The following is an 11,481-nucleotide window of genomic DNA, read 5'->3' as shown; positions in this document are numbered from 1 at the left end:
GTCTTGTGAAAATATACACCTCATTTACATGGTTCAGTAAATTTGTCAGTTATTATAAAATATTAATCAAAAAAGAAATAAATAAATTAATGAATAATAAAGTTGTTGTAATTAAAATCAATTACAAATAAAATGATTTATTAAATGGTGAAATAATAATGATGATTAATAAGATTAAGCAACAACAGTGCAGTTGAATGGGAAAAGCATTGAAGTTGTTCCAATTCCAATTCCATTAATACCAACAAGACGAATGGTATCACATGCTAAAATTAAAAAAATATCAATATAATTTCAAGAAAGATTAATATTTATCTATTTAGTATTTACCTGGAACTGATGGAAGATTGCAAAACATTGGAGATGATCCATCTTGGGTACAGTATGACATAATATTGGTGGTCATACCCTTGTTTCTTGTTTGTTGAGCTGTCCAAATCATATTGTTTGGTGTAAATTCGATAACAAATGACTTGTCTACTTGGGTTACATTGGTGACTAGTAAAAGAAGAAAAATATTTTTATATTAATGAAATCAAAAAATTTCTTTCTAATATATCTATATTTTACTTACTTCCTGCATCAACAGTTGAAAAAAGAATCGAGGAAACGAAAATTACTAAAAGTACTGATGAGATAATCTTGAACATTTTTGAAGTAAATTTGGTTAAGATAAGATAAGATAAGATAATAGAATTAATTAGGTGTTTAATTAATTTGATGATTTGAGTTGAATTGATGATTTGAAAATGGTAGGTTATATAAAAATATTTATATCCAATTTTAGGGGCGGTAACCTGTGTAGGCCACATTTCTACTGTTATAGTTTCGTTTGATGTTGGTCGGCTGACCCGTCTACGGATCACCCGATTGCCATATTTGAACACCTACCCCAACCACTACTCTACTTTTCGAAGATAGGATATATTGATAGATAGATAGATACCTCACGAAAAAACAAAAACTAAATCTGGAAACATCACAAAGTCATGAAGCGTGGGGTGATAGGATTGAAACCAAACAAGACAAGACAATATGTCTATTTTTTGGAACTACTTTTGTACAATAATTTTGTTGTTTTGTTAATATTATTTATACATATATATTATTTATATATATATTATTTATTTTGTTTTGTTTATTTAATATACTTTTTAATATTTATTAATTTATTTGTTAATAACTCTTGAACTGGTACCAGAATTGGAAGAGATGGTTTTGGTGACAGAGTCGGCAGTGACTTCGGAGGCTTGGGAGGCTTGGAAATCAACGTGGAATGGAGCAAAGGTTTCCTTGACGACACCAGAGTGGGTGCCAAGCTTGGCACGGAACATACGTGGGATATCTTCACCGACGAAATTTAAAAATACAAATTTAACAGTGTCACTAAGATCGAATCTTTCAACCTCTCTGACGAGACCATAGGCAACGATGGAAGAGGAGAGATGGGGAGCCAACTCGTCGACGGACCCGCTGCCGGTGGCGATGACGGTGAGGGTCGAGTTGTCGGGCTTGTACCCAATCAACGCCCAGGTGGTGGCGGTTTGGTCGTTACGGACGTCCTTGATGGCGGCACGAACTTCGTCGTCAACCTTGACGGGGGCGCCGGTCGAGGTGGGGACCGACGAGGGACCCTTGTAACTGCCACCCGACGAGGTGCCCGAGACGGAGCTGCCAAATTGTCTGAAACCGCCGCCGGTCGAGGCCGAGGTGGTCGAACGGGGTTGGTCGGCGAGGACACGCGATTGGGTGCCCGAGTTTTTGGTGATCGTGTCGACAATGATATCCTCTGAGATTTCAGACTTGGAAGACGCCTTGATGTCGACGTGGTAGGGTGTGACGAGCTGCTTGACGACGCCAGAGTGTGTGCCGAGACGAGCACGGAGCATACGTGGGATATTGTCGCCGGTCCATTGGATAAAGGCAAATTTGACAGTGTTGCTATTATCAATCTTTTCAACGACACGGACAAGACCGTAGCCGACGGTGCTGTCGTCGAGGTGCGAGATGAGCTCGGTTGGTCCGCCCGACCCACTGCCCAACAACACAATAGTGTTGCTATTGCCACCCTCGTACCCAAAGAGTACCCAGTTGATACCACTATTGTCGGCACGGAACTCCTTCAATGCAGCGCGGATAGCTGGCTCGTCACCCAAGGCAACCGCATCCTTTCCGGCCGATGATGGAGCAGATCCGATAAACGAACGACGTGCGCCAGAGGGAGAGTTGGTCGAGCCGCTGCCGGCAGCACCAAGCTTTTGACCACTCTCGTCCAAAACACGCGAGCCCGATCCCGAGGTCTCTCTGATCTTTTGGAGCACAACCTCGTCCGAGATTTCAGATGGGTTGGTAATGTTAAAGTCGGATTGGTATGGAGCGATCAATGGCTTGATCGAGCCAGTGGCAATCGAGACAAAAGCCTTTTGCATGATACCAACCTTTTCACCAATAAAGCTGATGAATGCAAACTTGACAGTCTCACTCTCGTCGATACGGTCAATCTTGCGAACCAAACCCCATCCAACAGTCGTGTCTTCCAAGTGTTGCACCAACTCGGCAACACCTCCACTACCGCTACCAGCCAACTTTATCTTTTTCGATTTGTTGTCTTCAAATGACAACAATACCCAGTCGGTTGGAGTCTTGTCGGTTCTAACATCAGCAATTGCTGATTTGATTTCACTTTCATTAATAAATTGTACTGACATCTTATATTATATTCTTTTTAATTAATTATTTGTTGTATATGTATGAATTAAATATCCTATAAATATATAAATATATAAATTGAAATGAATGAAATTTGAATGTTAACATTAGGTTTGGGACAATACATCAATAATAATAATAACACATTTAATTTAATCAAAAATCAATCAATATCTCTCTCTCTCTCATCCTCTTCTAGTGTATGCATTGTGTGGGTATGTGTGTGAAGTTGTGGTAATTAGAGTACAGTGTGTGTTTGTTCAACTTCACACAACAAACCAAAAAGACAAGTAGATATGAATAAAAATGAACTTACTCTTTTTGAAAATATCTATTTTATATTATTTATATTACAATTGTTTGTTGTTGTTGTGTTTTAGTGTGGGTTGTTGTTGATATGAAGAGATAATAGATACAGATATCTGAACACAATGAACTAACTGAATGAATGAATAAAACTAATAAAACCCAACTAGATAGATGGGCAAGGAGGGGAATGTTGCGTGACTTTGGTTTTTTTTTTGTTTTTGTTGAATTTCAAATAAACTTCAAACTTGCATCGAGGTAAAAAACAGTGTGTCCACTAAAGATATAGATACGATATGTGATATATTTATATATATATATTGTTAGTTATCATTTATTTATATTATTATTATAATAAAATATTTTTAATCTAAAGCAATAATTCTAGCAATGAATTGTAAATCTTCATTACCATTGTCGTGACCTTGATTCCATCTGATTTCAATACCATTGCTTGTATCAACTACAATGTATTGAATAGTGTCAGGAATAGATTTAGTGTCATTTGGGAAATCACGAGCTAGAATAGGTAGATCAACTTGGACTTTGATAAACTTTTGGAGTTGTTCTGGTGTTAGTCTTCCTCTCTCCTTTTTGTTTGCAACTGTTCCTGTTAATAAATTGATAAGAATTTGTCTTCTTTCTCCTGTTGCTGCATTATCTGATACTATAATCAATGATCCCTTGTTTAAACAAAATATTAATAAATATATATCAATATATATATATATAGCTAATAAATAATATAATTTATTACAAATATACTACATACTAGAATAGGAGTTACAATTAAATAAATTAAAAATATACAACTTAAAATTTTAAAATTCATATCTTTCTTTCTTTGTTAGTCAATCAATAAATAATAAATATAAATATAGAAAATACTATATAAACTAACTGGACGACAAAGTGATTGATTGATTTGTTGATGTTGATGATGGAGGATGGAAAATGGATAGAGTGTAGCAGCGAACTAAACTAAACTAAAGAGTTATTCATTCATGATCATGACTGATGATGGTTTGGATCTATGTATATAGCAACAGCAGCATGCTATGCTACCATCATATGATGGTTTCATTTCTTGATGACCCCCTCCCCAAAATTTGATCATATTCACCACCATTGTAGTGAAAAATGGTGTGATTAATGGTTCATAAATCTCGGTGTCATTGCTTGCTGAGTAGCTTCATATGAATAATAACTGATTTGTTTTTTTGGCTGGCGACAGTGCGGATGTCGCCCGCTTTTTTTTAAAAATGACAATATAAGTAAACATGTTCAATCAAATATTAATCATAATCATTATTTAGCAATGAGCAAAAATTTAAAAGATATATTAAGGCATACCAAGGAGAGTAGTCCATTAGCCTCCAAAAATGTTACAAAAAAGAAGAGAATTGAAGATTATATTAGAAGAGAAAGAAATGATGATAGACCAAGGGCAGTTGTAAGGTTTATAGGTTTAAATTGATTCCAAATAGATTATTAATGTTATATCTTTGTTAGATCTACGAGGAACTGATTGTGACAGAAAGTACTACAGTAAAATCAAGCGATCCATGGAAAAAGGGACCAAGCCAAAGTCGCGTGAATTATTGGATGAGGAGGGTAAGAGAAAAGCAAGAGAACTCATCAAAGAGAAACAAAAATCAAAGACTCCACTTACTATAACTGGTTTCAGAGTAGAGGTAAGAGTTTGGAAACAATTGGAATGTCTGTAGCCAATAATATTAAAAACCATTTATTTTAGGTTGCCAAGCTGACAAAGAACCCAAAAAAAGTTCCATCCAAGTCATGGTTCTATCAAAACTTCAAGGAAGATCCAGACAATAAGGATATTGTCCTCAGAAGTGGTATAATAACAAATCAGTAAATCATTAAATAAATATTATTTTTGATTATTGTCCAAAATAACCTTCTTTTTGTTGTTAGTTACCAAAAAATAGAATGCCTTGCTTGTGTTTATAGGGAATTATTAATCTTTTCCAAAAGGTTGATAATGATGGTTACTATTTGTTTTTCCAATTGCAATTGTTGTTGTTGTTGTTGAATATTGTTATTATCGGATTGTTTTGGTTGTTGATCCATTTCAAATAAATTTAATAATTGTTGTTTTTGTTTTAATTCATCAATGATGATGGTTGCAATTGATATTTGTAAAGTATCTTGAAGTTCGAGATATTGTACCAACATATCACCGTCTAGAATATTTTTTACCATTGATACTTCGGATCGATAGCATTGGTGGTCATTACCAGTCAGAGACTTTGTCAAGTCGAATTGACAGAGAATCGATTGGAGTGTCTCGAGTATTTGGTATTCTTCCTTGCCAAGTCGAGCAAATAGGTACAGTCCACCACTAGACCCACTCGCCAAAATATTGTTGCTCTGTTCCATTCGTTGTAGACCTAGACACCCTTCTTTGATGCTGTAGTTTGATACTGGGTCGCGCACCTCGTATCGATCGACATCTGCATCCAACAATTCATCGTATTCGAGTACCAAGAAATTACCAAATCGATCAATACCAGCAAACAACTCGTCTGTTATAAATACACATTGTGCAGTGGCAAGTGGCATATTTTGTCCAATCTTTTTTCTCAGCGAATTGTTGGACGAGTTGTAATTGTACAAAAACATTCCATCTTTAAGTGTTCCAAACAACACCCGATTGGTAATAGGTTGATATGATATACATTGAATCGATGATGTTGTTATAATAGCATTCATCAATGATGTATTTGTTCTATTTGCAATATCAAGTATAGTTGTTTCATTTGATGTTGATACAATTATATTTCTAGAAAAAATAATTAAATAATTAAATAATTAAATAAATAAATATTATTATTTCCATCTCTTTCTTCTTCTTCTTCTTTCTTTCTTTCTTACCCATCACTTAATGGTACAATTGAATTAATTGGAATTGGTTGTTGTAATGTTTTAAATTCAGTAATACCAATATCAACTTCTTGAAGATGAATATTCAAGAAATAGGCAATACCTCTATTATTTCTAGTTGAACTATTTTGATTTGATTCACCTCCATAAATAATTAAATTTTTTGTATTCCAATCTAAAAAAGATTAAATAAATAAATTAATAAATTAAATAAATGATTATTATTATTTCTATTCAATTCTTACAATTTAAGAATAAAGGTTTATCCATATTATGTTCACGTTGATATAATATTTTATAGTTTGAATCACGAATAAAAATATGTTTATCATAAATTAATACTAGAATATGAAATTCTTTAATAAATAATAATTTTTTTGGTCCCTAATGATTAATTAAAAAAAGATAATAAATTATCATTATTATTATTATTATTAGTATTTTCAACACAATTGTGTTTGATTCCTTTTTTTTGATTATGATTTAACATACTTGATCTAAAGGTTTAATATCTCTTGAAGGTATTTTTGTAATATTATTTTTAGAGAAATCAACCGAGGCAATATAGAGACCAGTTAAATTCTCGTGTCCACCAACTGTAATAAATGAAAACTTTGTTATTTTACCATTGGTACTGTGAATAGCACCACCAGAGGCATTATTAAAAGGTATGGTAGCAAGTGAAAGATGACCTTTACTACCAGTAACATAATATGATCTATCTGTAATAATCAAAGCTCCCTTTTCTTCATTTGCTATAATTTCAACATGTGATCTAAAGATTGAAAAGAATAATAAGTAAAGTATTCATCGTACTCTTTGTTTGTTTGTTTTTGTTGTACATACTTTGAAAGTTGAGAAGTAAAAATAATGGATTGAGTAAATGGATTAGAGGTTATGTCATTCCATTCAAATTTGACCAAACATCCATCTCTCATACCAACAATGATTTTTAGATTATGATTGATATCACCCAACGGACTTACAACTATTGAATGTGGAATAGCTTGTAATTGACAGTATGAATAGATAGTCGATAATAATTTGTCATCATCCATTGAGAGTATATGAATTTCATTGGTATAAGTACCAACAAATAAATATTTTGATAGGATCTGACTTTGACTAGTACTCCTACTAAAACTTGAAACAACAAATGAATTTGGTAGATGAATAGTTGAAATATCAGAATCAAACAATCTAATTGATTTTTGGATAAATTGTCCATTGATATATTCGAGGTGGACAAGAGTATTTTGTCGAGAGAGAGAGACGATGATATCCGATTCACGATTAGTGCATTGTACAATCGATCCATATTCGGGTGCTGGGAACCAATCGACATGTGTGTCAAATGCACACGATACAGCTCGAATTCTGTCTGGAGTGGCTTGAAGATAATGTTTGGCGTTGGTCATGACACCACTGTACAGTGTGGTTTGATCAGTCACGAAATTACAGTTGGATGTAATATCAGATGCATCATTGTTACTGTAGAATTGAAAGATGATAGTTTCATTGGACAATAGTGATACCATTGTAATGATATCTGATTGATAGGAATAACTCCAAATACCAGTTGCCAAACATCGAATCTTTAAAATAATATCCATCGCTGCACAATTCTCTAGCATTCTCACTCCACCAAAAGATGGTCCACCTCCACAAATCATAAATACCTTTGTTTGTAAATGATTTGGATATTGATTATTAAATAACCAATTATTATTATTATCTGTTATTGTAGTACTATAATTTGTATCAGATGATGCTAATAAAGGATTACTTGAATTTAAATTATTATTGCTGTTTGTTGGAGAAGATTGAAGTAATAATTGTTGTTGAGAGAATGATAAGGGATTAGCAGATGAAGTAGATGTGGGTGGTAAGAGTGCAGGTGGAATTTGTTGATCTATACAAAAATCAATAATAGGTGAGTTGTTTTGAATGAATCCACCAATTCTGTCCTTGGCAACTGATTTAAATTCATTGTCGAGTCGAATGATTTCACTATCTGCAAGATCACCAACCACCAAAAATGTTCTATTATCACCTGGAAGTAGTAATATTGATTTGATAGGGTTGAGGTCATGTGTAATGACTTGAGCTGTAAAACTCTTGAGTGTCTTTAAATCCAACTCTATTCTATACAATGATCCCTGATCACTAGTCAATAATAATATTTGTCGTTTCTTCTCATCATCTGTCCAACAAAATGATGATATCATTTCCTTTGATCGATCAACATTTTCATCAAAATCCAAATAAATAGTACTGAAATTAATCTTATAACATGAATGTAAATCCCTATTAAATAAAATTAATGATGAATCCTAAATGATGAAATAACTAATTAATACTTAATTCTATACAAAATAAAATGTTATCTTATTGTCTTACATAAACCAAAAAGAATAAATTTGGTTGATTTGGAATTGAAATAAATTGGTATGGAACGAGTTGTTGGTCTTTAAGTGTATGTGTTTTACGTATTGAATATTCATTTGTATATAAATTAAATTCAATCATATGTATTCTATAAAACAAAACAAAAAAGAATTAATTAATTAACAAAAATAATTTATATCTATCTCCTCCCTGTACCTCTACCTCTACCTTTAACATACTCTGTATTAGTTGAAACTTGTAAATAAATTAAATGATGATTATTATTGTCAGGTGATGAAGATGCCAAGAATCCCATACAAATGATTGGACCTTTGATTTTAAGATCTATTCGTTTTGATACAATCGTTGTTGTGGTTGTCCTAGTTGCTCTATTTGTATTGACTGGTAACAACATTATATTATCTTTAATTGCACAAACTGCAATTAATCTTTGACTATAATACATATAGATAATAGACATAAATATCATATTTCAATTATCTTGACTTTTACTTTCTTTCTTTCTTACCAAGATGATATTCTAATTTTAGAACCTAATGATTTAGTATCAAATTTAGCATTGGCACCTGATATTTTGTATTGTTGAATGGAGATGAATTGCATAAGAGTATTGGACCATGACATGAATGAAAGATAACAAGAATCTGATGTAACTACCAATATATCTCGGTCTCTGAAATCACTATCAATATACTTTTCCTTTTTTACCAACTTTTTAATCCTACTTGATAATGAATCTCCTCCACTTGATGATGAGTTTGACTGTGTCTCATCTTGACGTCTTCCATAATAGAATTGTTCATCTGCTTCTGACATGGTTTCAGTAGTTGATGTTGCAGTTGTTGGTGCCATGGTATTTGCATTGATATAGTTTGTTGAAATCGGTGAGAGAATGACAGCTTGTCTCACAATAGAGAATAAAGGAATTGAATATAATGGTTCAAGTGGTGATATATCATCATTGTACATTGATGAATCTTCTTGACTAGTTTCACTTTCTTCTTGAGGTTGTTGTTGTAGTGGTTGTTGTGATAATTGAGAAGAAGGTACAACAAATGAATTCTGGTTACTAGTATCATTATATCTTGTAACATCAATCATTGTTTCTTTAACCAAAAGTATACTATCACCACAATTATTATTACTATCCTTAAAGAATCTACCTCTAAGTGTCTCTAGTATACATGATGGTTGAACAACATTCTTGCAATAAAAGGTTGGAGGATGAGGAAGAGGTGGTGTCATTGTCGATGGTGTCGGCGACATTGATACACCACCAACACCAATCATAGGACTTGTACTACTATTGTTATTATGACTCATAACTATCCTATCTATCTATCTATCTATCTATCTATCTATCTATCTATCTATCTATCTATCTATCTATCTATCTATCTATCTAATATATAATATAATATAACATATATTAGCCTATCTTTGTTGCAAAAAAGTAAATTAAAAATGAGACATGTAACTTCACCAAATTTCGGTCATATTAATATGCATTATTGTTATTATTATTTTTAAATTTATTTTTAATTTATTTTACGGTTTACTTGAATAAATTAGAGATTTGACTTTGATCGATTGATTTTAAAATTTCTTGAACCTTTGCAACGAGTTGACTACGTTCGACGACTTCTTGTTGCTTGGTGGCCATGTTTTTGACGGCGACAGAGTTGGTTTCAAGCTCGGTCTTGCCAATGAGTACCATGACGGGGACTTGGGCGTCAGAGGCGGCTTCGATTTGTTTCTTGGGTTGGGGGGTGGCTCTGTACATGTACTCGGTGTTGATACCGGCCTTCCAAAGCTCGGCGATGATCTTGAGACGCTCGGTAATGTTGATGTCACGATCCATCTGGCAGACATAGACCTCGGTCTGGTTCTGACGGATCTTGATCTTCTTTTTGGCGGCCTCTTCTTCGAGGATTGAGAAGAGACGCTCGACGCCAATGCTAAAGCCGACCGATGGCACCTCGGTGTTTCCGTACATACCGACGAGACCGTCGTAACGACCGCCTGCAGCGACACTGCCTCTGTCCGACTCGGTAATGATGGCCTCGTAAATGATACCAGTGTAATAATCGAGTCCACGAGCAAGACTGAGATCAAAGCTGACACGATCGAGACATCCCATAGCCTCGAGATAGGTAAAGAGGACGTCGAGTTGGTCGAGTGTGGCAATAGCGTCCTTGTGACCGTCACATAGCTTTTCAGCACGGATTTGGGCCATCAAAGTACGTGGGTGTCCATTCAACTTGACAAACTTTTCAATGCGGTCGGCTACCTCGCCGTCCAAACCCTTCTCTTCGACCATCTCCTTGCGGACCAACTCCCATGACATCTTGTCGAGTTTGTCGACTGCCGAGCAGATCGTTCTAAACTTGTCGGCTGGTACACCGCAGATGGCAAAGATGGCATCGAGCAGCTTGCGGTGGTTCAACTTGATGACAAAGTTGCCGACCTTGACCGACTCGAGAATCTCGCACATCAACATGACACACTCGGCGTCTGGCACCATCAAATCGTACTCGCCGGCAATATCAAAGTCGCATTGATAAAACTCTCTAAAACGACCCTTGGTCATAACAGGGTTATCACGACGATAGACACGTGCAATGTGATATCTCTTGATCGAACGAATACCATGCATTGCTACATATCTTGCAAATGGTACAGTCAAATCATAACGCAATGAACAAATCTCTCCTCCTTGATCTTGTAAATCATAAATCAACTTTGAATCTTCTCCATATTTTCCTGTTAATGTATCCTAAAAATATATATAAATAGCCTAATATTAGTATATACTAATACTACTACCATACTCTACTATATTTTTTATACCTTTAATTCAAAGACGGGAGTTTCGATAGTGACAGCACCATGTTTCTTGAAACATGATTTAATGTTATTAAACAACTCTTCACGAATAGCCATTTGTGGAGGAGTGTAATCTTGTGTTCCCTTTGGTGTCTTTAATACAAACTTCTTCTTTGACTCTTTCTTTTCTTTGTGTTTCTTTTCTGGTACTGCTGCAGCTGCTGGCTTGGCAGTAGCAGTAGTAGTAGTGGTTGTTAACCCTTCTAATTGTTGGGTTGTATCCTCAACACTCTTGTTATCTGTAGTACTAGTCGACATATCTCT

At 34.5% G+C, this 11,481-nt stretch overlaps 6 protein-coding genes across 6 annotated transcripts; 1 reads left to right on the top strand and 5 right to left on the bottom strand.

The window, feature by feature from the left end:
- Positions 1-174: 174 nt before the first annotated feature.
- Positions 175-650, bottom strand: DFA_00558 (uncharacterized protein; the record flags this gene model as incomplete). The annotated part of the gene is made up of 3 exons (XM_004358490.1): positions 175-266; positions 331-498; positions 575-650. 3 exons carry the CDS (start codon positions 648-650, stop codon positions 175-177), a joined length of 336 nt encoding a protein of 111 aa, XP_004358547.1.
- A 519-nt stretch (positions 651-1,169) lies between these two features.
- Positions 1,170-2,708, bottom strand: DFA_00557 (putative actin binding protein; the record flags this gene model as incomplete). Its single annotated transcript, XM_004358489.1, has 1 exon — positions 1,170-2,708. The coding sequence occupies one exon, from the start codon at positions 2,706-2,708 to the stop codon at positions 1,170-1,172; it is 1,539 nt and encodes a 512-aa protein (XP_004358546.1).
- A 672-nt stretch (positions 2,709-3,380) lies between these two features.
- On the bottom strand, positions 3,381-3,847 carry DFA_00556 (uncharacterized protein; the record flags this gene model as incomplete). Its single annotated transcript, XM_004358488.1, has 2 exons — positions 3,381-3,698; positions 3,788-3,847. The coding sequence occupies 2 exons, from the start codon at positions 3,845-3,847 to the stop codon at positions 3,381-3,383; spliced, it is 378 nt and encodes a 125-aa protein (XP_004358545.1).
- Positions 3,848-4,025: 178 nt separating this feature from the next.
- DFA_00555 (uncharacterized protein) lies at positions 4,026-4,894 on the top strand (the record flags this gene model as incomplete). The annotated part of the gene is made up of 4 exons (XM_004358487.1): positions 4,026-4,050; positions 4,332-4,481; positions 4,528-4,709; positions 4,772-4,894. The coding sequence occupies 4 exons, from the start codon at positions 4,026-4,028 to the stop codon at positions 4,892-4,894; spliced, it is 480 nt and encodes a 159-aa protein (XP_004358544.1).
- An 89-nt stretch (positions 4,895-4,983) lies between these two features.
- Positions 4,984-9,654, bottom strand: DFA_00554 (uncharacterized protein; the record flags this gene model as incomplete). Its single annotated transcript, XM_004358486.1, has 9 exons — positions 4,984-5,821; positions 5,914-6,097; positions 6,168-6,306; positions 6,415-6,518; positions 6,549-6,697; positions 6,769-8,255; positions 8,323-8,458; positions 8,550-8,765; positions 8,840-9,654. The coding sequence occupies 9 exons, from the start codon at positions 9,652-9,654 to the stop codon at positions 4,984-4,986; spliced, it is 4,068 nt and encodes a 1,355-aa protein (XP_004358543.1).
- Positions 9,655-9,886: 232 nt separating this feature from the next.
- Positions 9,887-11,475, bottom strand: hisS (histidine-tRNA ligase; the record flags this gene model as incomplete). Its single annotated transcript, XM_004358485.1, has 2 exons — positions 9,887-11,107; positions 11,182-11,475. The coding sequence occupies 2 exons, from the start codon at positions 11,473-11,475 to the stop codon at positions 9,887-9,889; spliced, it is 1,515 nt and encodes a 504-aa protein (XP_004358542.1).
- Positions 11,476-11,481: the final 6 nt, after the last annotated feature.

The sequence above is a fragment of the Cavenderia fasciculata genome (assembly GCF_000203815.1).
Source record: "Cavenderia fasciculata unplaced genomic scaffold Scf_Dfasci-F-a-25c12.r2-5, whole genome shotgun sequence".
In the NCBI taxonomy this organism is placed as follows: Eukaryota; Evosea; class Eumycetozoa; order Acytosteliales; family Cavenderiaceae; genus Cavenderia; species Cavenderia fasciculata.
This window is presented reverse-complemented; position numbering and strand designations above follow the sequence as displayed.